This window comes from Peromyscus leucopus, chromosome 20 (assembly GCF_004664715.2).
Source record: "Peromyscus leucopus breed LL Stock chromosome 20, UCI_PerLeu_2.1, whole genome shotgun sequence".
Lineage (NCBI taxonomy): Eukaryota > Metazoa > Chordata > Mammalia > Rodentia > Cricetidae > Peromyscus > Peromyscus leucopus.
This window is the reverse complement of record NC_051080.1, coordinates 35,099,966-35,127,942: the sequence shown is the minus strand read 5'-3', so window position 1 is coordinate 35,127,942 and position 27,977 is coordinate 35,099,966. Positions and strand designations below refer to the sequence as shown.

The following is a 27,977-nucleotide window of genomic DNA, read 5'->3' as shown; positions in this document are numbered from 1 at the left end:
GGGGAGGCTGAGGCAGAATTGCCAAGAATTTGAGGCCAGCCTGGGCTACATAGTGATTTCAAGATCAATCAGAGCTACATTAATGAGTTTCAGGCATGCCTGGACTACATAGCAAGATCCTACCTCCAGGAACAAAGAAAAGAAAGGAGAGACTCCGTTCCTGGCTAGAGTGACTCCCTCACAGGCAGGCCCTTCTTATTGTTTCCTCTCATGGCAGAAAGGGTGGAGGGGGTGGGTGCCTCTTTGAGTTTCCCTTGTGAGGGCACCAATCCCCATTGACAGGGTTGGACTTCGTGACCTCATCACATCTGTCAAAGACCTCTTCTGATGCTACCACGAGGGTTAGCAACAGTGCTCTGGGAGACTCCAATCCTCAGGCATGGCAACAGTGGCACATCGGACAAGTATGTTTGGATACACCACTGCCTCCCAACCACAGAGGTGGACTTTGGGGTGCACACTTGGCATTTCACATTCTGTGGACTTGGACAAATGCAGTGCGGCCCATGCCCACCACGGCAATGTCACACAGCTGGCTCACAGCTGGCCGGATCTGCTTTCTGCTAGTGCATTCCTCCTCCAGATGTTGCACCTTTTACTGTCCCCACAGTCTTGCCTTCTCAGAATGGAAACCCTGTCCCCAGACCAGTATCATCAGCATCAGTGGGGACAGACACTAACTGCAGAGTCTCAAAGACCAAATGTCCCAACCTATGGAATCTGTCTGCTTGACAATGCACTTAGGGCTTCAAAATATCCTCTCCCCTAACCTTCCAACACACACACAACTTTGTGTGATATGTTACAAATATTTTATTACAATGCTCTTTCCCTCTTAATGCCAGGCAATTTAGAGTCAATGTCTTGATACATGGAGGTCTTTCTTGCTTGTTTCCCTAGAGGGGTCCATTATAGAACATATTGAGAGGCTATTGTGAGCATCGCCGCTGAAACACACTCAAGACGTTAGTGGGTTTCTTTGCTGCAATGAACAGAGACCAAGGAACACTTGCTCTGCCTGACACAGGGCAAAATCAAACAAAAAGAGGCGTGGCTACCATTTACAGAGTGAGGCTACCACATAACATGCTGGGACAGAGCAGGTCCATCCGAGGACTTGATGGGTCACAAAGGGGCCTTTCAGATTCAGGGATGGAGAGCTGATGGGTGAAGAAATGACACAATGTGCCCTGGACCGAGGTCCTCAGATCACGAAAGGAGAGATCTCTGCAGTGTAAGCCTGGGTTCTAGAAAGTTAAAACCTCCAGAACAAGGCTAAAGATGCAGAAAGAATATGAAAGAAGGCACATGTATGTTTACTGCAAAGGCCGCTGCAAATATGACCCCAAAGAGAGATTCAGCTCTGCAATGGGTCACACAGCAATGCAGCCTGTAAGTGTTGAGGGCGCCATTGTGCCTCCTGCACAAAACTAAGAGAGAACACATTGAGTGGAGCCATGTGTGCCCAATAAAGGCCACATGGAAAGAGCAGTACAGTCTCATCTGAGGGGATGACACTCTGAGGGACAAAATCGTTCATGGGATTCATCCCCAATCCCTCCTGCCCAGCAACAACAAAAAAGCCTATACTCAAGACATATACAAAAGTCATGTGCAAACCTGAAATGAAAATAATGCAAGTGAGAATGGACTGAGGTAATGCCATGGTGCCCAGAGTGTCAAGAAGGCAGTCATTTCCAAGTCCCACAGTCCTGCAGCAACCCACATCTGAGGTCAGTGGGAGCCACAGGTATCCAGGCATTCTGGAGGGAGAGCAGCCCGGATGTCCAGACTGAGTCTTTGGAAGTGCTGTCCTGTGTGATCACCACGTTCCTGTCCTTGCAGGGATCCACACCCTGGTTTTTCTGCAGTTGACACCATGAGTTCACGAGGCCAGGCTTCCCCGTTGTTTTCCATCACTCCAGCCTGGCCACAGCTGTGGTCACTAGCCAGCATTGCCCATCAGCCACTTCTCTACATGATGAGGGTCCCCAGTCCCCTCTGAAAGGACCCCAGGGGCTCCCAGGAGCTTTAGATAGCCATAGAAGACCACGCCCATTTGGAACGACTTGAGCCTGCCGCTTTTCCAAGTCTGACCCTCAAAGTATACCCTTGAGTCTTCCAACTTATGCTCTGAACCAGAACTGTGCCATGTTATTGGTGCTTGAGGGAGACAAGAAGACCACAGCAGTTCTTAAACCCTAAACAGACCATGCAGATCTCTCCCTCAGAGGCCTCTCTGGTCCCATCCCTACTCCAAGAAGTCAGAGGTAAAAGAAAAAAGATCCTACAACACCCAGGAAACCAGAGACGGGGTAGAGGGTATTGCTGAAGGTCAGGGCTAAGGTCAGGGAAGACTGTGCATGTCATCAAGGAAGCCCCTGGGGTTCTGTGGAGATGTCAGGCTGAGGTCCACAGGCTGAGGTACAGGGCTGCTGGTGCGGTTGGGCGGGGTGGACTCAGCATACTTTCCCAGGCTGGCTGCTGTCCCAAGGGGGCAGTGACAGGTAGTCCTGATGCTTCAGGGACTTGAAATACTGGATGGCTGGCACCTGGGGCATGGGCTGGCAGGGAAGCTTTTTGACAGACAGGTCCTGGTCTAGGTCCACAGTCTCAGGACACAGGCCTGGAGAAGGTGGTTTGTTATGTGGTGAGGGGGAGCCTGGGCCCAAGCCGGGGAGGAAGCAGTAGTCCCCCACCTGCTGAAGAACAAGAAGGCCTTCAGGGTGAGGGGAGGCTGGGGCCACCTCCTCCCTGGGCTCTGCTGGGCTCCCTGTGGGAATGCTTGGCACAGGAGGGACAGAACTGTCCAGAGGGGACTGGGGGGCCTGGCTCATGCTTGGAGGGAGCTCCACATAGTCATCGAACTCTGGAGGTGGAAGAGCGGGGCTCAGAGGAGGGACCCCAGGCAGCTTGAGACAGAGACTGGGGCCCTGAGCTGAGGGGGACCCTAGAGAGGGGGTCAGAGAGGTAGAGAGGAGCCCTGTGGGCAGGGTGAGCACCAGATCTGCAGGACTGACATAGCCAGAGGCCACCACAGGGTCCTCGGGGCCCCCAGAGCTTATGGGCAGAGTCACTGGGTTGTCCTTTGGTTCCTGTTCCTCCAACCTCGGCTCAAGTGAAGGGCTGTCCATTAGTTCCATGAAAGAGCTCTCTGTGGACCCCAGGCTAGGCTCACACTCCACAGTCACAGCCTGGCCCTGCCCCATGGCCTGGGACAGTGGGACCAGCTGTACTTGTCCCCCAGGAGGCAGGCACAGGTATTCCAGGGAGCCTGGCAGTGCTGGCCTCAGGCTCCCACCAATCTGGGGGGTGACCAACGGGCCTGGGAGATCAGGCTGGGGGTTGGTTTGGAGAGACCCCAAGTAGGGGCCATCGAAGTCAAAGCTCGGTGTCTGGTTCCCAGGTCTGCCAGAAGGGGTTGTTGGGTCTTGCTGGTCATTGGAAAGCTGATCCATGGGTTCTGATGAGGTAGATGGAGTTGAATCAGGCCCAGATGGTGGAAATTGGACAATGTTGGGGTTCTCTATGGTGAGTGGCGACACTTCATTGACCCCCAAATGTGCATGTGACATCCTGTGGGGACAATAGAGATAGAGATGAGAGATGTGGAACCTAGATACTTAATGAATACCCAGAGCAGGTGGGGGCTCTCCAGAAGGCCTGAACCCCTCTGGACTTCACAGTGAGCACCAAGGCATGGTAGAGATGGGGCCCTGAAAACAACATAGGCATCTGTTCAGTGTCCCAAAGGATCATGTGCCAGGGCTCAGTTGACATCACCATCCCAGGTTTTGCCCTTATCTTCTGCTCCTTGTAGCTCACAACCTCAGGGCTGGGCTCACCCTTGCCTGGGTACCATCCATGCCTTACATCCTGCTACCCACAGGGCCGCTGACTCACCCTGACAGAGGTTTAGCTCTGCCCACACAGGCTGAACTCCTGTAGGAATGCACACTCTGCCACCATGAGGCCAGTGCAGTGCGGTGGCTTACACAGACAGCCTGGCAGGGAGAGGTTTCCCACTTCAGGATGCTGCCTCTGGACCTGAGTCTGTCTAATCTAACCTGGGAATCAGGAAGATCTTCCTCAACTCTATCTGGAGTGGTCCTTGCTACAGTGGGTGTCATCTAATACAGACTCTTCAGAGGCACACAGGCTACTCGGATGTGCCCAATGGAGGTGTTTCCTCCCATAGGGTCCCCAAGGGTCAGAACCCAACCACTCACCTCTGTAGCTCAGTGACAAGGTTACTCCGTGGCCCCTGGGGACTAAGGTTCTTAGTGGGAAAGGCCGCCATGCTGCTGGTAGACCAGAGTCCTTTGCCTCCATCCTAGAAGGTAAAGGGCATTTATGCTTGTGAATGTGTCACCTCAGGAGGGAGGGGACAGGGAAGGATGGCATGTGTGGATTGTGTCTTTGATGAGCTCCAGACATGGGAAGAATGTCTCCATGGAGGAACCCAGTTCAGGTCTCTGTCACCAAAAAAGCAAGAGGCATGCAAGGGATTATGACTTCCCAGAGATCTCAAGTTCCTGAAGGGCGCAGACCACACTGTTCACCACAGCTTCTTCTCCCATGGCACTGGTGTCCACCCATGAACATTGTCTCACGAGAAGCTGACAACCATGTCCTTCCATCCTTGACACCCCTGTCTCAGGACCTGACCCTCTGAAGACACCCTTGTTGCAGCTGGCTTTCCCAGCAGCTCAGAGATATCCTGATATCCAGCAAGGCTCAAGTCCTTTCCTGGAGGCCCTCAGCCCCCTACCTACCACAAAGAGCAGCCCACCCCACCCCCAGCCATCTTCTGTAAGGGAATGCCTCAGTTGTGTCTGTGGCTCCAGGCTGTGATAGGGCAATTTGTGGAACTCATGCTCTTTAGGGTACCCGAGGAGCTCCAGAGACCCACCTCCTGCTGGTCCAGCCACCCGGGTCTCCCACCCTTCTCCACTGTGACAGCCATGGACAGGGAGTCAGCAGCAGGGTCTGCCTTCTTACCTGGAACAGGAGGCTCTTGCTGGGGTTGGGGATTTTCTCCTTCCACTTCCTGTACATCCTGGAAGACAGCAGGAAGATGTGTGAATGAGAGGTTCAGGGACCTCCAGGCCAGCTGCTCCTGTGCCCATGTATACAGGGAAAACTGAAGCCAGGGGATGAGTGGCAATGCTACTCTGTTGGGCTGTGTCATCGCTGGACCCTGGAGTCCCGTGTCCACCTGCCTCAGTCACAGACTGCACTCACCTGCACCCATAGACACAGCCAACGCGGAGGGCCAGGAGCAGGAAGAGGATGAGGAAGATCAGGCTGAGGACTGTCCCCCACGTGGGCATCACTTGTTCCAGGAGAAAGGAAGGAGGGTTATTTGTGAGGATGCAGGCGAAGGGAGGAGACTCTGGTCCCCCAGGTGCTCTGTGAGGAAGGCCCAGTACCCTGGGAAGAACCCCTGGGTCTGAACCCAGTGCTCAGTGTGGGGAAGTTCTGCCCTAAGCAGCATCAGCAAGTCCCCAGAGGAAATGACTGATCCTGGCACCTGGGGAGACTTCCTGAAGGAGGCAGCATGGAGCATGACCTCCAGGGGCAGGGAGGGTCAGAGGAGATGGAAAATGGGCCACAGAGGGTCCCTTCTGACAGCACACTGACCTTCTTGACCTCGGCCCTCTACGTCCCCTCTCTGTCATCTGGGACCATGGCTCCAGCCCTCCTTCTGCTTGACTGACTGTCACCCTGAGTCTCCCCCTGCCACAAGGCCAACTATGTGGATGCTTTATCCCACCTCCCACCTCCCACGTCCTCTTTCATCTTCCCTGGATCTTCCCTAGCATAGTGTGTGTCCTGGTGATCACCATGGGAAAAGTGAGTGTTGAATGCATGTGTCAAGGGAAGGGAAATAAATGGTCAGGACCCATGGATCCCACACACCTGCCATCCCTGGGCACTAATGTGTGTGTAGGTAGCTAGTGTAGCTTTGCAACCATGGTAACTAGGAACTCAGATTGACCAGTCATGGCTGCCACAAAGTCTAATAAAACCAAGTGCTCTGTAAATAGAGGCCTAAGCCCTGAATGAAAGGAGGAAGGACAGTGAGACAGATCCTCTCCTCTCCCATACCCCCCCTTGGAGTGTACTATATAACAAGTGCTGTTACCCAGGACCAGACACAGGGAGAGGGGGGCCAGGCTGGAATGGTCTAGAGCGCCCCTTGCCCTGTGCAGTGGAGCTGTCCCAGGAGTGTGGTCGTGGCCAAGAGACATACCCCAGTCAGTGGTCCAGGTTTGCACTTCGCTCCAGTCACTCCAGATCCCATAGTAGTCGGGGAGGGGCTTGACCCTCACCCTGGCTCGGTATTTGGTGGAGGGCTTCAGCTGTGGCAGGGCCATGCTATGGGCACGATCTAGGATCTCTGTCTTGCTCTCCTGTAGAGGCAGATGTGTTGAAGTTCTAGCTCAGTCCAGGACCCCAGGACAGAGCCTCCTGTGACCCACCACTGTGGTGGCCCCAGGTACCACCTCTTCCAGCGCCAACAGCTGCACCCAGGCTCAAGCCCAGACCCTCTCTACCTCCCAGTTTGTCTGGTGTGCTGCCTTGGACTAAATTCTGTCTGATGCAGGAGTGTCATCCTGGTTTCCTTGGGTCCCAGGCCATGACATCCGGGACGGTGGTGTCAGGGTTAACCTTCTCCTGACTCTGCTGCCCCACTCTCAGGCCTCAGTACCCCATTTCCTCTCTGACGTTAGGATCCTGGTCACATAGTCCTGCATTGGGCCCTGTCGAGTCTCACTCTGCATCTAGGTGCCAGGCCCCTGATTATGGGGTGAGTGCTGGGCCAGACGTGCCCTAAGCAGCTACACCATTGTCTCAGATCTAGTTCTGGTTTGAAATACAACCAGATCTGGGTGACCATTGAACCTCATTCCAGGTATGTACCGAGTCCCACCTAGTCTCTACCTGTCTAGCTATTAGTCAGTCAGCTTCTTTATTAACCCAGTCACAATGGCACATATTCACACAGTCTAAAGGAATATACCACACAGGTTCCTCTGCTACCCACTTTGTCTCTTTTCTGTCAGCTCAAGGGCAGCATTGGTCAGAGGACCATGTCATCTCCCTTCTCTGAGCCTGAGTCCTCCATCAAGAAAAGGGACTGTCAGCTGTTGGCCAAGAGGGTCCTAAGGCACAGGAGCCAGGCTCCTGGAAATAGGACTCCCTTTGGTCCCTACCTTTCCCCTGGGTGCTGGACCTCACCTCCCAGTTGTCTGGGTTATCTGTGTACTGGATTTGGAATTTGTGCTCGATGTGAGGGTAGGACATTTTCTTAGTTTCCCAGCGAAGGTTGTAGCTGTCTTCGTCCTTGGTCACGTTGAGGGTGGGAGGGTGCATCTGGACTGGAGCGGGGATAATTTCAGGGAATGTCATGGTGTCCTTCCTCCAGTAGAATTTCTCCCATTATCCCAACTTGTTCCAGGTGCTCTCCTTTCTGGAGCTCTCTCCCTAGTCCCGAGTCATGTTGACGCCTTTGAACTCTGTGGTGGCTTGGAATGAGAATGTCCCCCTCCTGTGCATAGGCTCATATGTTTGAATACTTGGTCCCCAGTTGGTGGAACTGTTTGAGAAGGATTAGCAGGTGTGGCCTTGTTTGAGGAGGTGTGTCACTGGGGGTGGGCTTTGAGTTGTACTCTGCCTCTGGCTTGTGATTCAAGATGTGGGCCTGGGGGTGCACACCTTTAGTTCAAGCACTTGAAAGGCAGCGACAGGGAGATCTCTGGGAGTTTGAGGCATCCTAGTCTACAAAGCAAGGTCCATGTCTGCTAAGGCTACACAGAGAAACCCTGTCTTGAAAAACCAAACAAAAAACAAATGCAACAATAGATGTGGTCCAGTTGCTTCCTGGCCCTGTGCCTGCTCCCTATGCTCTGCATCATGAACTCTGACCCTCTGAAACCATAATCTCAAACTAAACTCTCTCTTTTGTAAATTACCTTCATTATGATGTCTTCTCACAACAATAAAAAACTTGACTAAGACTAAAGCCCTGCATTACTGAATCACAGTGTCCCTAGCTGGTCCCTGGGCCAGAAGCTGAGGTGAGCCTCGGTGGTGAGGTGGTCCATAGCTTAGTGCCTCTTCTAGTGTAGGATACGGGGGGGGGGGGGCAGTAACTCCTCCCCTAGGCGTATGGACTGTTCCAGGCCTGGGTAACAAGCACACTTTGTGGGAACGTCCTTACTCTGCTCTCCCCTTTCCCCTGTGAGGTGCTCTAACTTCCCCATTTTTCATGGGGAAACTGAGTCCCAGAGCATATACAGATAACACCTGAGCAGTAGAGAGCTTATGTCTTCACTGGACTGTGTCAGCCACTCCTCTCTGGTGCTCCAGGGACCCTGGGAGTCGCCTGAAGCCAGGATGGGCTAGGAAGTCCTTGCTAGTCCAAAAGCTCCCCACATCCAACCCACACACCAGCTGAACTAGGCCTTGGGATATTCTCAGATGACCATCTCCCCACAACACTGTGCCAAACATAAAGTTGGAGACCTTTGTTGCCAGCCCAGCCAATTGGCCAGCAGACCTCAGGCTGAGGCATGACCCTGTACTCAGGCTTTCTAGTGTAGCCCTGATGTTCATTCTGAGAGAGGCAGGCAACAAATGACGTCACTCAGTCACTCCCAGCTTCTCTCTCCCCATCAAAACAAAAGATTCCTAGCTTGATGACCTCAGAGGGCTTGTACAAAAATGATGTGGAGGACCATAACATACGGAAGGACTCTCTTGAATCAGAGGAGTCCCTTTTTCGGGAGGGAGGACACAGAGAGAAAATGCTGGATGTGAACTCAGCCTTCAAAGAGATTGGCTGTGGACGGTGGCCCACATTACAGGTTGGATGGAAGCCTCCCTTGCTTCAGGGCCTTGCCAGGGGCCAGGAAGGTGTGACAGGATCTGCAAGGAAGCCATCTGCTGGTACACACTCCTTCCCTGGCACAAAAGTAAAACCTAGAGCAGAATTTGAGAAGTGAAACAAGAGTTGGAGGAGGAGTCTGGAAAGCTCAGGGAGAAAGGAAGGTTAAGGAGGGGGGTCCATGGGCGGGACAAGTGTGCACTGAGAGGGACAAGTGTGCACTGAGAGGGACAAGTGTGCACTGAGAGGGACAAGTGTGCACTGAGAGGGACAAGTGTGCCACTGAGAGGAAGTGGAGGGGAGGGAGGAAACAGGTTTCAGGGGTGACTCTTGAGGGGTGACAAGTGTGATCTGCAGCAGAGTGTGAGTTACGAGTGAGCTGTGGTTCTCTGCTTCCTCTTCCTCTCTCTCTGACTCTTTCTGTCTGTCATTCTCTGACTCTGTCTCTCTCTCTGTCTCTGTCTCTCTGTGTCTGTCTCTGTCTCTGTCTCTGTCTCTCTCTCTGTCTCTCACATGGCTACATGTGGATGTGGTTACCTATACATACTTATGCAGAAACCATAGAAAGATGTCTCCTGGCCTTTCTCTGTGACCTTTACCTTAAGACAGGACCTCTCCCTGAACCTGGATCCGGGTTGGTAGTCAGAAATCCCCAACAATCCTCCTGACTCTTGCCATGTCGACATGAGCACACTCACATTTTTATGTGGGTGCTGGGATTGAACTCAGGTTCTCAAGCTTGTCCATCAGTCACTCTTACCTACTGAGACACTTTCCTAATCCCAGAATAGTCATCTTATCACTGGGAGTCACAGGTCTGCAAAACTTTGAAAGTGACAAGACACAAAGATGCCCAAGAGATCCCCGTGTTTACTGGGGTGACACAATGGACTCCTGTAGTCCCGGGACCGATGCAGAGCAGGGCAAACTCACTGTGTCTAAAGCTCTTGATGAACTTCCCTTGTTTCCGCGGCTTAACAGAGACGGTGTACTGGCTGTGTGGACTGGGGCTGGGCACGGTGAGGCGGCAGTGGTACCGGGTGCGGAGGCTGTCCTGAAACTCCTTCACCAGCGGCCAGCACTCCTCCTCCCTGGGGAAGTACAGTGGAGCTGAGAGCAGGGTCAGGGGAGGGCCAGATCGGGCTAAGACCTCAGGGGGGTCCAGCCCTGAGGGTGAGGAGAAGCAGGGCAGAGTGGAGAGGGGACACTCACGGAGCCGCCGGGCTGGAGCTGTAGAAGAGCCCGAAGGACACAGAGCCAGTCATCTGGGTCCACACCTCCCAGGAGCAGCTGAGGGACTGGATGCCATCGAAGAAGCACAGCACGTTCTGAGGCTGGGCCTTGTCCCCTGTGGGGATCCATTGCCCTCAGTCACTGACCCTCAAACAAGCCCTAGGGTGGGACACTAGGGGACTCACGGGCAGGATGGCTGTGGACATCAGCCCTGCTCTGCTTTGAGCCTGCCCTCTGTGTGACCCCAGCTTGAGAAGACATTGGTACCTGTGCCCCATCTTGGGAGAGGGGGCCAGTTCTAAATATTGAGTGTGGGGTGAACACAGGGACGTAGGTGACCCTACACCCAGCCCAACCCTTGATAACACACAGGACCTATGCTGCTGCTGCTGTCCTGACTGTCACTGGCACGAACAGAACACATGTGTGGCCATAGATCTCACAGTCTGTGAGACAGAGTGGCCCAGATAGGGACACTGGGGACACGGGGCTGGTGGGAGGCGCTGATGACCAGGTAGGGCATTCCTGGAGCCCCTTGTCCAGACTAAGTCTCCACTGTGTGGGCTCTGAAGAGGAGCACTTCCTACAGGCCCCATTACCTGGCTGGGAGTCCCACTGCACCTCAGGGCTCCATGTGCTGGGCCTTCCAGACAAGCTTGAGCCTGGGGACAGCCGAGTGCGCACCCGGGCCACATAGATGTTGCTGGGTAGGAGCAGCTTCGGCTCCAGAGAGACCCACATGTTGCTGGTGTGGAGGCTGGGGGCATCCTGTGGAGACACGGGAGCTGAAGGGCAGCCTGCTAGGCCACCCCACCAGGCTGGGCACAGATGGCTGAGGGTCCTACCTCCCAGGAGTCCTGAAGCCTCTTGTAAGTCACCTCAAACTGGATGTCCTCTTGTGCCAGCCAGGGGACCTGGGCATCCCCAAGGGTCACACTCCACTTCAGCAGGAAGTGGTCCCCTGAGGGGCTGATGTGGAGGTCCTTGGGAGGCGGGGGCTGCACTGTAGGGGAGGAAGCAGAGGGTCTGTGAGAGTTGCATGCTGGGAGACCTGAGGACAGCCTGGCATTTGGGTGCCCCTTGGGCCCAGGTTCAGTGCTGCCCCCACCAGCTGATGATCAGGACAAAGAGCTTCAGGACCCTTCCTCTGACTTCAGGCCTGGAGCTGAACCTGGAGACCAGACTTGACAGCAATCCTGCCTTCCAGGGCCTGAATCTCAAGGAAATGGGGCCTCCTGCTGCTGGGCTGGGCACTGGGGCCTTCCTGCCAGCAGAGGGTGCTGTGGCCTCCCCTGCTCCCTCTCCTGCCACCCACCCTCTCCAGTGCCCTTGGTGCCTACTGTTGTCATTGCTCAGTGTGTCCTCTCCCCTGGTGACATCTGGACTCCTGGCCCCAGACAGAACCCCTTGTCCCTCTTCTTGTCTCACCACGGATCATTGTAACTCCTCTCCCTGCCTGTCCCACCAGGGTAAGTTTACCTCATTCCTGCCCCCTTCCCTGTATCAAGGCTTGAGATGCAGCCGCCTGTATCTCTTGCTCTCCCTGCCATTGTCCAGACTTTTCACCCTGAGGCTTCTTGGATACAATGAATGTGGCCGGGTTTTCCAGCATGTCACACTCTCTCCAGCCACGCCCCGGTAATCAGCCTTTGCGCATGTGGTTTCCAGGCCTAGAATTGCTTTGGACTCTGTGCTCCTCCCACACCAAGGACTCAGCCGCAAAGTTCCTCTGCTCCTCCTGGGAAGCCCTTCCTGATGGCCAGAGCCCTTTGCCTTGCAGGCCCTGCATGTGGCCGCTGGCTCCTGTATGTCTCCAACCCTTTGCCTGAAGCTTGATCCCCCAGGAGGAGGGGCTCTCTCAGACCCGACACCACTCACTTGACCACACCACTCAAGCCAGCAGGGTTGAAGGGCAAACAGGACCCGCTAAGAGCCTGACAGATGTTTGGAGTTCAATGCAAACCTCACTTTCTCCTTTAGTCTGAAATGCTGGGGACCAGTCTGCTGCTGTCCCCAAACAAACCTCCTGGATGATCATGGTCCCCTAAGACCATGCTGTAGCCATGGGTGCTGGGGACCTCTGCTCACCCTTGGGGACAGAGAGTGTGAGAACCGGGCTCTGGGTCAGAAGCGTGGAAGGGCATGTCAACGTGACCTATCATGGCCATCCCTGATCCACGGTCCTCCTTTGGGATTTCTGTGGGTCTTGTCAGTCATAGGGGAGGTGTTACAGTCATGAGGCAGGACAAGTAAGACCAGCATTCCCTGACCTGCAGAGTCCTACAGAGTCACAGGCAGGGCTCCTCCTAGAGGACAGCTTGGGGACTTGGGAGTTGGCAGAAGCAGGTGGGACAGGGGGACCCTCAGGCAGAGCCCTCATCTCACATCTGTTCTAGCCCCAGGGCATGGCCCTTAAATCCCGGAGACACTCACTCTCGCCCACCTCTGGTAGCTACACACTCTGTACCCACTGCCCAGGCAGGACCCACGCTCCTCACCATGCTGGGCCAGTGGAAGCACGAGCTGGATGCCCACGTCCCGATTCGGCTGGAATGAGTAGTAGTCTTCATCAGTGATGCTGAACTGTGTGTAGGGGAGGACACATCTTCGGGGCACACACCGGTGGGGGGACGGGCACTCTGACCACAGTAGGTCTTCACTGAGGTCACAGGACACTGGATAGTTCCTGTCAGTGAACATTCATTAGCTCCTACTACATGCCTGATTTTATCCAGGGTCAATGTCGGGCAGTGAACAACACACACACATACAAGCATATACACAGAGAGACATACATACACAACACAGATACACACAGACATATACACATGCACAGACGCACATACATGCACAGAGACAGAGACATTACACACATACACACAGCTGTACAGACACACACACACATACACAACACAGATACACACACACAGACATACACAGAGACACACATGCACACATACCTGCCCATGCAGTGAGCACCCTGATGGGAACAGGCACACATTTAACCACCAAGTAACATATGTTTTATGAGAAATGTTGTATATGATTAAAAAAAAAAAAGGCCAGGGTGAGGAGCCTAGATTTGGCTGTCAACACATGAACTCACTGCATGTGTCATATGGACAGAATCCCCAGTGACTTGGGGAAAAGCAGGCAGGTTCTGCATCGGGCTGACATCACCAAGTGCAGAGTCCCTGGGGCTGCCACCAGGCCTGTAACCAGAATTCACAGAGAGGAGTGTGCGTGCAGTCTAGGTTAATGACCTGGCTCAGGCAATGCTCACTGAAACCTGAGTGCAACTCAGGGGGAGCCCGAAAAGCCCCTGGCTTCAAAGGCTTTTAGTTGACTTTGAAAATGGCTATTTTGGGCTGCCACAGGGCAGAGCAGTTTGTTATCCTTGGTCTACCATGAGCTTAGCTCTAGACAGGACCTCCAACTAAGGCCATAAAAACAGGTCAAGATCATTCTCTAGCTGAAGTTCTGCTGTCTTCCCCTTTCTGTATCTTCAACTGCAAGGTTAACAATCTCTGGGAAAATAAAGAGACAAGCTCATAAATCTCAGGAGAAAATGTGTGGATTAGTAGCAAGAAATCTAGCACAGTCTTTGTATCTAGTGTAAACATTCAAATGAAGGATTTGTTTTCTAGAGGTCTGTAGACCTTGAAGAAGTAGAGATCAGTGATGGTTGTCTGTTGTGTAGATAGCTGTTTTTCTGAAGGAGCTTTACAGCCTTCGAGTGACTTCAGTCACAAGACTGTCCTGGCATACCTGGATGTCTTGCATTATTAAATACTGCAAAAAGTGCACATTAGGACTAAAACTGCAGGGGAGTGATGTTTTCTTTCATGAAACATAGATTAGACTGGGGCTTTGGTATGAGGGCTTGTTTTAACCATAAACAACGTTTGTGTAACAATCAATAAGCATGCTTCTGCACTGCTGTTAGGGGGTCAGACCTTCAGAGAAAGGTCCTCCCTGCTGCCTCAGAGCCTAATTACAAAATCAAAACAAAACCAACAAAAAACCAAACAACATGACAGATTAATAATATCTCTTTAGATGTGCAGTGCCCAGGACATCCATGACCCAATGACCTTCATGTAATCGGAGCATGTGTGTCTGAAACCCCGATCACACTGAAACTCATGACCACTTGGTAACTGCCTCAAAGCCCACCTGAGACCAAAGGGACCCTCTCCCCAAGTCCCTCCAGAAGTCCTACACTTTGACACCAACGCACAGTGGTCTCTGCCAACTCTGTCCCTGGAATCTTGTTCGGTTTGTACACTTGGCCATCAGTTTTTCCCTGGCCCTAACCACTTGTCCCTGAGTGTTGGCTTTCCTGCCACAAGCAAAACAGTCCTGAGTCCTGTCACAAGGAACGAGGCTTTCATTGTGTGTGTGTTAATAACAAGCATGTCAGGACATAAGTGAAGGAAAGGGTGGACTTGTTTTGGAGCAGGATTCAAAGGATTTCACTGAGTAAGGGGCTGAGGAAAGACTTGGGGTGATGGATTGAGGAGATGGTGCCATCCTTGTGACTGTAAGTAGTTTGGATGGTGATGGTGTCTGCATTGCTCAGACTGCATCTCACTGGGGGACAAACATAGTAGTGTTCACTGAGAGGCAGGAAAGGAGGTAGAAGCCATTTTCAACCAGCCCTCCCGGTCATGAGTCAAGCTACCATTCTTCCCAGTTAACAAAGTGAGGCATGGAGTCGGAGTCAAGGGCAGAATTTGGCTTATGGTGTTGGACTAGAAACGGATATCCTCATCTGAGCGTCTCTGCTCATGGCCCATGGTGGGCTCTCCAAAGACTGCATATAGATAGGAAGCCAGGGCCTTATTTACAGATCTCACACTCTGCAGTGGACAGAGGAGAAAAGGGAAGCAAAGACCAGAAGGAGTTGTCAGAGACACCAAAGGACCTTGGTGAGTGTGGCGGCTTTGAGTCACATGAAGGTGAACTACAAGGAGGTCATCCTGGGTGGGTTGGTAGATGAGGGCCCAGGCTGGGCCATTTGACTTGGGGTATTTCTGAGTGACAGGTGCAGTTTGGTTTCCTTGGAGATAGCCAAATCCTGGGGGAGTGCGTCCAGGAATGAAATCCTGGGAAGAGGTTAGGAAGTGTGGGCTCCTGAGAGGAGGCTGTGTAAGGAGCAGGGGAGTAGGGACAGGATGCTCAGGGCAGGAGAACTGCTGCGGCCACTGCAGGCGCTGGGGGGCAGTGCAGCACAGAGGCAAGGTGACCAGGGATGGAGGCTGCACATCATTGGTGATGCCGGGGTGGAGGGGGTTGGGGGAGCATGGTCCTTGTGTTGTAATCCCAATGGACTCAGTGGTACTCACTTTTCTAGCTTGCGATAGAGGGTCACGTTCATGAGGCCCTGGGCGTCCTCCATGTCGGCCCAGCTGCAGATGATGCGGGTGGTGTAGTCATTGTAGCATTGCAGTGTCTGCAGAGGGACGGTCTCTGAGGAGAGAAGCAGGACAGTCACCACCTCCCGCCAGGTGCCCCCTACCCCCTGGTTTTGTTTGTTCATTTTTGTTTTTGTTTTTTTGAGACAGGGTCTTACTGTGTCTCCCTGGCTGTACTGAAACTTGCCATGTAGACCAGGCTGTCCTGGAACTCACAGAGATCCCCCGCCTGTGTCTCCTGAGCGCTGCAATTAAAGCCATGCACTGTGAAGCCTGGGTTCCCACAACGCTTTTAAGCACCAGCATCTCCAGCTTCCTGCTGAGGCCCACCCTGGTGACCAGATAGATGGGGGGCCCTGAGCCTGGTGGGGCTGTGTTGGGGACTCTCCTCTTTTGCAGAGAACGTGAGTGTCCAGTGGATTCTCAGCTGTGACTGCACGGCCTGGCTGCACAGGCCCACACTGGAGCATTGCTCTGGCCTGCCCTGTTCTCTGAGGTGTACTTGGAAGGACACACACACAGCGACCTTGTGATGTAGCAGCCTCTCCCTGTCCAGGGTCCGGATCTGCTGATTTGTTCTCTGAACCTGGGCTTGGGAAAGGGGATGTGGCTCCCACACTGCCATGGAGGACTTCTAAGTGGCACTGAGGACAGTCTTCCAGCCTCAGGAGCCTCTAAATATCCCACAGGGCCTCTGAGGAGAGGAGAGGGCTATAGATATTGTGGGGAGAGGGTTTTAGGTCAGAGTTGCCAAAAACAAGGGTTAAGGGATCCCGGAACCCTCAGAGGAGCAGAGTGTCTGGGGGAGGGGCAGAGAAGAGGCTGGCTCATTGGAGGTCAGGACTTTGGAGGTTGGACTGAGCCCTATGTGTACAGAGGAACACCATTGGGCCGGATGCTCCAGGGCCAGGCAATGTTGAGCAGGAAGCTGGAGAACAGGGAAGAGAAGGACCCAGGGGAGTCCTGAGGGAGGAAAAGGAGGAAAAGGAGACAAAGGAAGACAGATGGGTACAGTGGCTGGAGCTCCTGGGATCTGGGATCTTCAGGGGATATGGTGGGCGTGGCTCCTCCCAGACTCTGCTAAGAAGCGGGGTGGAAAGGGAAGGAGCCTCCAGACTTACCTTGTGCCTCTGTCACACCATGTCCCCAGCAGAGAGCCCCCAGGGCCATGTAGAGCAGCCCCCAGGTCAGTGCCATCTGCTGGTCCATTCTGGGACTTGAGGTGGCTGCACAGTGGACTGTAGCTATGGGCAGGGTGGTGTCCTCATTGTTCTGGGGTGCTGTGTCGCTGCCTGGCTGGGGGTTGGACCACACTCGTGTTACAGGTCTTATGATTCTTAACTCACAGACTGCAGAAGGGTGTGTAGGCTGAGAGCTGCCCAGGACAGGGATGATGCCAATGGCCAGAACCCAAAGAATAGGTCCTGATGTGTGGTGACCGGGACTGTTCCCTTCCCTTAAGCCTCGTTGGCCTAAAGCGTGACCATGGGAGAGGTGGGGCTGTTGGCTTCAGAGGCAGCATGCCCCTTAGATCATGGGGCAGCGCCCTGAGATGGAAATGAGGCTGTTTCTCTTGAACCAGGCCCCACGGAGGAGCTGAGACCCACACCTTTGAGGGAGCCAGGTCTGATGGCTGCCTTGTCTCTGTCTCTGCACACACACACACACACACACACACACACACACACACACACACACAGACACACACACACACAGACACACAGACATACACAGACACACACACACAGACACACACAGACACACACACACAGACACACACACACAGACACACACACAGACACACAGACATACACAGACACACACACACAGACACACACAGACACACACACAGACACACACACACAGACACACACACACACACACACACACACAGACACACAGACATACACAGACACACACACACAGACACACACAGACACACACACAGACACACACACACAGACACACACACACAGACACACACAGACACACAGACACACACAGACACAGACACACACAGACACACACACAGACACACACACACACACACACACACACACACACACACACACACACACCTGCCCCTTCTCTAGCACATGCAGAGCCTGGTGCTCCCCCGCCTCTGCTCCGTTTACCATCTGTCCTCCCTCAGGCCCCTCTCCTTCCCAGTTCCCCTTTCTCTGAAGCCTGGGGATTTCCTCATTTTCTTTGGTTCATCTGGGAAGTACCAGAGGAGCAGAGCAGTTGCTGTGTGGCCCCTTCTCCTACAAGGCCATTGGAAACTTCAGTCAAGGCACACAGAGCACTCACACCTGTCTGTCCATCTATCACCTGTCTATCAATGCATCTGTCTACCTTTGCATCTATAAATTACCCATCTATCTACCCATCCTTCCATCTATGTATGTACACACCTGTCCATTTTTCTTTGAATCCATGTGTATGTATCATGTATCTGTCTGTCTACACATTCATTTATCATCTATCTATCTATGTATCTATGTATCTATCTATCTATCTATCCTCCTATAGATCTATCTATTAATATATCTATAGATCTATCTTCATATCTATAGATCTATCTACCTATGTATAGATCTACCTATCTGTCTGTCTGTCAATTATCTTGCCTTATCTTATCTATCTCACCTATCTCTTACCTAGCAATTATCTACCTATCTAGTCAGTGCACACCTTGACTGGAAAAAGTGCTATTTTACCCCAGAAGGCTCTACATAAATGGAAGAAGAATCAGTAAACAATGTAAAATGATGGAATATTCCCTTTGAAAATGATAACATGACTAATACATAGTAGCGGCACACACACAAATCCCAAACCTCTATCCCACACCACTCCCCAAACGTGAGGCTAATGAAGAAGTTACAGACAAAGGATGCAGTCACATCAAACTGTTGAGGCCTGCACCCTTGAGCTGTCTAAGCTTAAAGGAATCAAAGGATTCTGAGACAAAGAGTGATGGAAGTGTTTTGAAGCCCAACCCCCTGCCTCTTATAAAGTCAGCAGAGTCACTGAGCAAAGGACAACATGGGGAAAAAAACCCTCCAAAGATACCCCAAAGTCTTAATCTGGGAGGATTTCTGTCACAGAACACCACTGATGGAACATTTCATAAAAACCACAGACATTTATTTCTTGAAGTTCTGGAAAGTGGCGAGGCCAAGGGCAAGGCACACGCAGCTTTGAGACCTGATGAGGCCTCTTCCACATGGGCTTCTCACTGCTACCACCATGTGTAAGCATCTAGGGAGCTTCTTGGAATGTCTAATATAAGGGCACTGATCCCCTTAAAGGGCTCTGATCCTGAGACCCCATCACCCTCCCTAAGGCCCAATCTCCACCCTCTCATTGGGGGTGTGGTTTCAACATAAGACTTTAGGGGACATGGGTACTCAAGGAGAACAAGTTTCCATCATCGACTGCAACGACAACAGAGCTGTGTCATCGATGAATAGGAGAAGAGTATTTAAATAGGCACTGAGAATTCACATTAGTATTTAAATACGCACAGAGAATTCATGATAGTATTTAAATATGTACAGAGAATTTACATTAGCACCCAACTAAGGTTCAATGCCCACCATCAGCCTGGGAGTGGGCAGAGAGCTTTGCAAAAATTAACACATCGGGATGAGGCAACTGTTACAGTCCTTACAGACAGGAAACAGTACAGGGATGTTGAGTGACAGGCCCATGATGTCACAGCTGTGAGAGACAGGCTGGAACTGAGCCAAGGTGTAGCTTAGGACTCTCCTTCTCTAACTGTGCTTCCCTGGGAGGTCGTATTTCCTGATTAGTGGTGGTGGACGTGTCCTGTGTCTGCTCCAACACAGACTGCTCTGACATACTTTTATTACCAGACAGAGCCCAAGGACAGGAAAAGTTGAAGTTCTGAGCCTGCATCCTTGGTTACTGTAGAGCCAAGAGCCATTTAAACAGACTGCTGTTGTCAAAACAAGATGTCTGAAGACAGAGACCCAGGAGTTTGGAAAATCATGCAGTGATGGGTCAGTCACAGAAGGGACCCCACAGACAAGCACCTGACTGGGAAGGATGTGCGAAGGAGAGGATATGGACAGGCAGGGGACACAGTCTGCAGCACCATGGAAGCTCTGAGAAAGAAACCAAGCAGAGGCAGAGGATCAGGGACACATGTGCCCATGTGCCAGCTGCCCAGCTGTGCCTTGCCTTCTTGTCTCAGTTTGCACAGAATAAAAGACAATGTCCTCACTCTCTCCCGACACTAGGCATGGTCTCAAAACTAAATGCTGTCCAGGGAGATGTGAGTGGAGCCCTAGATGTATCTTTCCCAAAGGTCACTTAAAAGACACGGACTTGCAAGGGAAGAGGTCTGATTTATTTTCCCTTCTTCTTTTCTTTCATTTTCTAACCTATATCTCAGAAGTGATGGTTGGAACTCCAGCAGCCGTTTTGGATCATGAGGTAAGGATGGAAGCCACACCCAAGGAACGTGCAATAGGAAGAGAATCAGGCTTCCTCTTGTCACTCTAGAGTGACTACCACAGCCCAAGATCTGTTTCTGGTGTCTTTTTATGTGAGGGGAAAATTAAACACCTGTGGAGTTATGCACCATTTGTGAGAGTTTCTATATGCAAGCAAAATGTACCAGGAAATGCCCTCTGGATTTAAAGGAGAGGTCTGTCTGCTAACCCAGAAACAAGAGGGAGAAACTTGACTCAAAGAGGGGGCTGCTGGATAAGGGACAGAGACCAAGTTCAAACCTCCAAGGTCCCCCATGGTAACATGACATTCACTTATGCACTAATGTGACCATTCAGTCTTTCAAGAATAGAAGGGCAACCCTAGAGAAGCCTCCAGAAGGAACAAACAGCAGGCTGCTTCCAGCAGGACAAAGATCACATTGGCACACAGTTTCTCAGAAGGGACCCTGGTTTCTAACCACACACTGAGGAGACAGGGAGATGTAGCAGGTAAAAGTATTTACAAAAGCCCGACAATGTGAGTTCAAGTCCCAGGTTCCATAGTGGAGAGAACTGAGCCCAGAAAATTATCCTCTGCCCTCCACACATGCTGAGGTCCATGCGTGCCCTGTACCACATAAACAACAATAAAAACAAGTTAAAAAGACCAAGTTTTACTTGCTGTTCAGGATCAATCAAAGTGTTTGATTACACGGAGGCTGGAAGAATCTTCAGATATTTCCTGAAAAAGTTATTTTAGCTGTTTGTCTTCAGGAAAGACAGATTCCAAGCAAGCCAGCATGCCATATCGGAAGAGAGACACTAGTTCAGCGGGGAAGAAAAGCCAGTGTGTGGAACAACAGTGAGAACACACAGCTGTGGGGAGGGCGGGGCCAAAGCGCAGATGACTAAGGGGGGGGCAGCTTTGAGGCTGAGGTGGAGGAGAAATGAAAACTGCCTTTAGGAGGACACAATATGTTAATTAAGCCCAAGTGCTGGCGTAGAATTATGTTTATAATTAGGAGGGGTTGTTCACATGTAAGGATTGAGTCAGGGCCTTGGTGTGCATTCAGTCCCAGCTGCTAGGGAGGCTGAGGCGAGATTATTTAAGACTAGGAGTTGGGGCTAGCCTGGGCAACACTGTGAGAATCTGTCCTAAACAAAACAGAACAAGTAATGGTTAAAAGTCACTGAGGATGAAGGGTAAGCGTAGAGAGAGGAAGGCTGAGGAGAAAAAGGGGGAAAACAGAACTTACTTCACCCTAATTCCTGAGTTTATGAAGAAATAGAATATTTGGGGGGTGGGTAGCAGACAGAAATTTACCCCAGACAAAAACAATTCCACAAGTCTTTTGGATACTGATTTGTTGAAGGAGCGTACATGGTGGTCACATAAGGAACGTTTGATCAGGGAAGGAGGGCCGCTGAGAAGTCTACTCAGTGTATCACCAGCAAGAGACAATAGCACCAGTTTACTTGACAGGACAACGGAAATGGTTAACTTGCAAACTGTTCTGATGTCCTGAGTGTGTCTGCCTGAAACCCAGGACAGTGCCAGAGCCAAAGGGAACTTTTAGGGCTCCCCTCCTGGCCAAGGCAGGCGTGGGAGAAAGTCCCACCTCTGTCTCCAGTGACCAGTTATGCTGAGAACAATTGTGATGCTCAGTGCAACATAAATAAAGGATATAGAAGGATTTTTAATGCCCTGGATGAGCTGATTCTGAATCAGAAGGCAGAGGCACGATGCATTTGCAAAGAAAAAGAAGTAACTGCAGGGAAGGCAAAAAATAAAAATGATAAGGAATATAACCAAGTGTGTCAGATCTCAGAAATGGAATTCTGTCTCCAGCCACCGAGAGGGAGAGGTTCTGAACACTTGTGACTGGTGACTTGTGGTCAATGAGGGAACCATGCTTTTAAGTTAAACTGTTTCTTTACACCATACCCTCCATTCCAAATCCAGAGAAGATTAAAGATCTGAAACTCAAAAGTAAAACATGAAGAGCATTAAAAACACATCTTTAATCTTGGGGGTTGAGTAAAACGTTGAAACCAGAAACCACAAAGCAAAACAAAACCCAAACCAGAAGACAAGGCAGGAGCGGAGGCTGGGGGGTAAAGGGTCTTCTTTGCAAGCATGTGGACCTGAGTTCAAGGCCCAGAAGCCAATGAAGATAAACGGAGTGCGGTGGCACTTTTGGTCCCAGCACTGGGGAGGCACAGAGACACAGGCAGATCCCAGGGACTCGCTGACCGGCCGGCCTAGTCTACTTGAGTCCCAGGTCAGCGAGAGACTCTGTCTGCAAAAGAAGGTGGACTGTACCTAAGGACGGACACCCAAGGGTGTCGTCTGGCCTCCACATGAATGCACATGTGCACCCGTGCATCCATGATCACACACACAGAGCAAACTAAACAGTGACAGTTGATGAAAACATTTTATATGACACTAGACATTCTAACCCTGACAAAGGAAAAACAGAACAGTAACCCAGGGAACTGTATTTTCATCACAGGTAAGTAAACACGATACATGGACTGAGTTGGCCCTCAAACATGTGGATAAAGACCATGAAGGTCAGGACAAAGGGGAACTCCATCCTGTGCACTGAGACTCGGAGGGGAGGGGGGCATTGCCTTTCTAAGCTTTTTCAGTGGGATGACAATACCTGGTAATACTTTATTTATTTATTTATTTATTTATTTATTTATTTATTTATTTATTTGTTTGTTTGTTTGTTTTCTTTTTATTATTAAGAAATTTTCTATTCATTTTACATACCAACAACAGATCCTCCTGTTCTCCCTCTTCCCCCCACTCCACTGCTAACATTTTAAACACACCTCTGAGATATGACTCAAGTCAGAGACCTGCAAGACCAGCGACCAAGAGGACATGAACTATTCCAGTCTTCAGGGGAAACAAGGAATAAAATAGGACAAAGCCAGGGCAGAGAGCCTGAGAAAGTGTGGTGGGAAAGGTCCCTTGTGTGTGTAGCAAAGTGGGAAAGGGGTTTCTGGAGTAGGACAGACTGACTGATGCTGGGGAACCTGAGAAAGGCGGCCTGTCTGGAGTGAGGCGAATCATCCCTTGCATCTCAAAAGGAAAGGAAACCTGGCCCTGAGGGGGAAGCTTTACTCCAGTGGAGGACAGTGAATGAAAGGAGACCAGATGCTGGTGAAGAGCCCAGAGCCTCTGCCAGAGGTTCCTGAACAGTGGCACAGCACAGCAGTGAGAGCTGACGGGTCTCACTAACCAAAGACTGTGGAAGCCAGTGTGGAGCTGGCCAAGAGGCGACCCGGAAGAGTCCTCTGCATCCCATCAGTCCTTACGGAAAGAGGTGAACTTGGCACCCCGTCGGGGAGCAACAGCTCAACACCTCCTTGTATTTTAATTTATATATACAAATTACATAATATAAATATATTATATATGGAAACTTGGTTTTTGGAATACTAGTGTGGAAAAAATATCTATATTCTAATGGGAGCCAAGACTTGTACATTGACGTTGAAAGTCACATTAGAACTACTGGTATTTCCTGTTGATTATTTTGTATTGGTTTATACCAATGGGATGGTACTGGTGACTTTGGACAAATGCCAACACCTTTTGGAATTGGTTTCTTCATCTGAATGGGGTTTGGTCCTTTACATCGCTTCTGTGTCTAAATGCTGCAGACATTTTCCACTATGCATTCCTTAGAAATGACTTAACTGGCATGCCAAAGGCCACTGTGGGGTTTTCCTTTGTTTGTTTGTTTGCGGTGTGTTCACACAGCACTTCTGTAAGCAGTGTTTGTTTAGTTTAAACCATTCACTAACCCAAATCCATGGTTAATAAGCCCATGTTTCTGAGATCCTCAAAAAAAAAAAAAAAAAAAAAGTCAGATTAGGTGGAGTGTGCTGAAGCCAGAACTTTTCAAATTCAGCAGAGGATTTGAGCTTCCTTATCCAGATGTTACTGGATAATTTAAAAGCAGCCACTTCTGAACATCCTTTTATAGACACAAGTGCAGTAACATGTCGGCAGCATCCATGACTCTAGATTATCCTAACCCTTAGTCAATCAGGTGTCTGTGTCTTTGACATTAAACACTGATGAACCATGCCCTCTCCTACAGTGCTGGGACATGAGCAACTTGGCACAATAAAACTAAAAATGATGAATGGATGGGGGAGAGTTGCCAGGGGTGAGTGCAAAGTTTACTCACCATGAAACTACAAAGAAGCAAGATATGAATTAATAAAGTTAGAATCTGAATATGCAAAAATGTTCTGGCAGGGCCTCTAAGGAGGGAAACCCCTACAGTCAGGCCCAGGAACCTGTCTGGTGAAGCTACAAGTCAGTCCCCTGTGTGAACACACACACACACACACACACACACACACACACACACACACACACCTTCCTATACCCCGGCACTCACCCTCTGCCATAGTGGAAAATCTCCAGGCCTGGGAATGAAACAATTCACCAGGTCATATTTGCTGTGAGAGTTTCAATAACAGCAGTTGCTGTGAACAGAGACACAGTGGACAAAGCCCTACAGAAAAAAGAAAGAGAGTTGTGTCCCTAAGAGCGGATGGGATCCTTTTATGATTTGGAATGTGGTCCTAGGGAGACAGAGGGTCAGTTATGGAGGAGGACGAATGCTCAAGGGTCTCGGGCCACTTACTTTTTACAGTGTGAAGGAACCTAGGAAAATCAAAGAAGCTGTTTTCAGGCTACTTGTGCTGTGGTCAGTGTTGCTAAAGAAATCAGGATTTCAGGTTTAATATCTCTCCCAGGGCTGCTGAAGTGTGTAGAAGTTTTGCAGAAAGCAGCTGAGAGGTGAGTCCTTAGGCAGATGAGACTGAGTGATACCACCACAAAATCTGGTCAAGAGGGTCTAGAGCAGTGGTTCTCAACCTTCCTAACGCTGCGACCCTTTAATACAGTTTCTCATGCTGTGGTCACCCCGACCATAAAATTATTTCCATTGCTACTTCATAATTGTAATTTTGCTATTGTTATGAATTATAACATAATTATCTGTGTTTTCCAACGATCTTAGGCAACCCCTGTGAAAGTACCTTACGACCCCCAAAGAGGTCACGACCCACAGGTTGAGAAACACTGATTTAGAGGAAAGGCCACAAGGGAGACATTTTCCTTAAGTGTGGCCAGGCCACCAGCAGTAGATGGAGCCTGAGAACAGGTGTCTCTATACTCAGCAAGCCTGGGTGAAGGAACATACCCAGGCCCCGTGGGCCCCGTGACTTAGCACTAAGATTCCTGGCACAGACAGACAGACAGAATGTCCTAGGAGACCCCAGGGACTCACCAGGGAAGGACGGAGGTCTGGGGTCAGGTGAGGAGAGAGCGGCAGCAATGGAGGCGCTCACGGGGCAGCATCACCGACACCCCTCGGGTTCCAGTACCGGATGTCAGGGTCCAGCAGAAGACTTGTTAGAGCCGACCACATGGTAGGGTCTGAAACGGCATTGCAGCCCATGCAGACAGAGAAGGAGTCTTCTTTGAAAGCCCTTTAAAAAGAGGTAGGGAGAGGAGAGGCGCGGCACCACAGAGAAGTAGGTGAAGGTCCCTTTTCATTGCCAAATTAGGCTCAAAGGCACTGTGTGCTGGGTTTCAGCAGAGCAGGGACCTGAGCCTCAAGCAAATTCTTGGATTCACAGGTCATGAGATTTCTCTCAAACAATGGTTAATGTACGACCTGTGGGACACAGCCTAAGGGACGTATGAGCCAGTTTGTGAGCTGTGAGATGTGACAGTGGTCAGGCTGGCTCTGAGTCCAGTCAGCAGAGGGGCTGAGTGTATAATCGCCCAGCAGGGACAGGTCCCCTGCAGTGCGATGAGACATCTCCCAGCCAGCACCTTAGGTACAGAACACACACATCTGGTCCTGAGTCTAAATGACCTATAGTGGTTCAGAGCACAGTGTGATGAGAAAGAGAGAGAGAGAGAGAGAGAGAGAGAGAGAGAGAGAGAGAGAACTTATCTATAGGTCCTGGGATAAAGAAATGTTGGAGATAGAGGAGGAGATATAGAACCTCCCATGGGACTGGATGTAACTTGTCAAGCTCACTTGGGAAGGGCCCAGAGATAACCAGGTTATCCAGCACCTCTCTCTGTCTCTCTGTCTGTCTCTCTGTTTTTTTCTCTCTCTCTGTTTCTCCTCCCTTCATTTCTAATTGAGAACAGAGGGTTATGTCTCCCACTCTCCCTATCCCACAGAAGGGTGGCTGAAAGCCCAGGACAAGGACAGAACTAACTTGTGGGTGGCAGAGTAAGATGGGACAGGGTGTTTACCCCCAGGTAGAGCTTTCAGGGGAGTCCTCCCTGCCACCAGACCTCCAGTGACCAAACTGACCCTCACAGAGCCCCAGAGCAGCCCTAACCCTCCCAGAGCTCTGGCTGTGTCCCTGCCTGGTACAGTCCTGGGTGCCCCCTCCCCTACAAACTGCCTCAGGGTTGGGGACCTAGTCTTCCCAGGGGGGCCAAGTCTTACCTCCTCAGGTCCCCGGAGCAAGATACCACCCCAGCTCCTTCTCCTCCTGTCCCTCTCTGTCTGGAGACCCCACAACCCCTCCTTTGAGCTCATCTCTGCTCTGCAGCAGGAAGCCTCACCTCTGCATCGGCTTCAGGCAGCCTCCTTCGGGAGCCTCCAAGCAGCAGCGAGCCCTGGGCGCTTCCTATTTATTTTTGCCACGTCGGGAGGAAACAGAGAGCAGAATGAGGAAGCACCAATGCCCTTTCATAAGCAGCTTCGCCGGCTTCTCAGAATTGCGGACATGCGTCTCTGATAATACGCACGGCATTTATTTCTGCCAAGGACACTGTACCCGACCGCCTCCTCGTCAGCTCTCACATACACTTCACGTCTCAGTCCAGGAATGGTCTCCTCCATGCCACCTTCCCCGACCCCTCTGGAGGAACAGGGGGCAATAGTCACCCTCCCCCTGAGCGTGAGCCCCGAGTCAGGCAGAACTAGGGTGGACCTCAAGGGCACCACTTCTCAGCATGTGGCCTTATGTAAATCAGCTACAGGTGGCCTTGTCAAGCCTTGGGACCCCTTGTGGTATTTTTCTAGAAGCACCTACAAACCAGAAGGGTTCCGTGGGAAAAACCTAAGTTCACAAGCCTTGGTAAGCAACAGAAGCATTCTGGATCCCTGGGGGTCTGCTGTCCTTTCTCGTTCCTGCCTTAGAGTCCACTGTGACCTGCCCCCAACTTGGTCCTAGGGCAAGTCAGGGTCTACCTCCATTCCCCTCCCCCAGGGCCAGCCATGGCTTGCACCTCCTGACTGGGTGTGAAGTGAATAAATGAATGGACAAAAGAATGAATAACTCTGAGGCTGGTGGGGTTGCGATGAGGTGAGCGAGCCGCTCATTTGGGGCAAATTTAAAAGGGCACCAAAAGAGAAGTCATAGAAGTGAGTGATAAAATGTGTGTGAGTGACATTGTGAAACAGTATGTGAGAACACAAAGCAATGAGTGGAAAAATACAGTGGATGAGGTGTCGGCCTTTGTTTTTAGGGAAGGGCACCATCGGTGACACACTGGTCATTTCTCATTTCCCAGTCCAGAAGCACAGAAATACAGAAGCAGGAGGCTGGACAGCCAGGAGAGGGACCCCTGGGCAGGGGACAGTCGTCAGCTCAGGATGAGCAGAGTGGGTCAGGAGCAGGCTCAAAACCACCTGCCGACCTCTGACCTTATCGTTCTTTTCTTGGAGATCAGTGTGTTCAAATCTTATGCTTTTAGTCTATGAGGGGGCAGATGCCTATTTTCAGACACAGCAAGTTCTGTTTTACTTGGTATTTTCTTTTATTCATCAGAAAATGAAAGTCAAGAAAAACCACAGTCTGCCTGGGAATGACCGACACAGTCCACAGGGTGGGCAGCAGGTAGATGGAACACCCTTGGTTTGCAGTGGTGTTAAATTAAGTGCTTGTAATTCTTTTCAC

The 27,977-nt window shown here is 51.1% G+C and overlaps 1 protein-coding gene across 9 annotated transcripts; it reads right to left on the bottom strand.

Moving 5' to 3' along the window:
- Positions 1-795: 795 nt before the first annotated feature.
- Csf2rb (colony stimulating factor 2 receptor subunit beta) lies at positions 796-26,745 on the bottom strand. Of its 9 annotated transcripts, none has more exons than XM_037197642.1 (16): positions 26,638-26,745; positions 25,334-25,535; positions 24,686-24,705; positions 16,665-16,839; positions 15,475-15,598; positions 12,625-12,812; positions 10,972-11,129; positions 10,726-10,894; positions 10,106-10,241; positions 9,827-9,984; positions 7,246-7,385; positions 6,257-6,416; positions 5,245-5,335; positions 5,002-5,059; positions 4,230-4,333; positions 796-3,576 (listed from the first exon to the last, which is right to left on the bottom strand). In XM_037197642.1, the coding sequence occupies exons 4-16, from the start codon at positions 16,750-16,752 to the stop codon at positions 2,460-2,462; spliced, it is 2,691 nt and encodes an 896-aa protein (XP_037053537.1). In that variant the 5' UTR covers positions 16,753-16,839; positions 24,686-24,705; positions 25,334-25,535; positions 26,638-26,745; the 3' UTR covers positions 796-2,459. The 9 variants fall into 9 exon arrangements, with proteins under 9 accessions (XP_037053537.1, XP_037053535.1, XP_037053530.1 ...); XM_037197640.1 differs by lacking the exon at positions 24,686-24,705 and adding an exon at positions 24,437-24,553; XM_037197635.1 differs by lacking the exon at positions 24,686-24,705 and adding an exon at positions 24,437-24,553 and having other exon boundaries at positions 16,665-16,835.
- Positions 26,746-27,977: the final 1,232 nt, after the last annotated feature.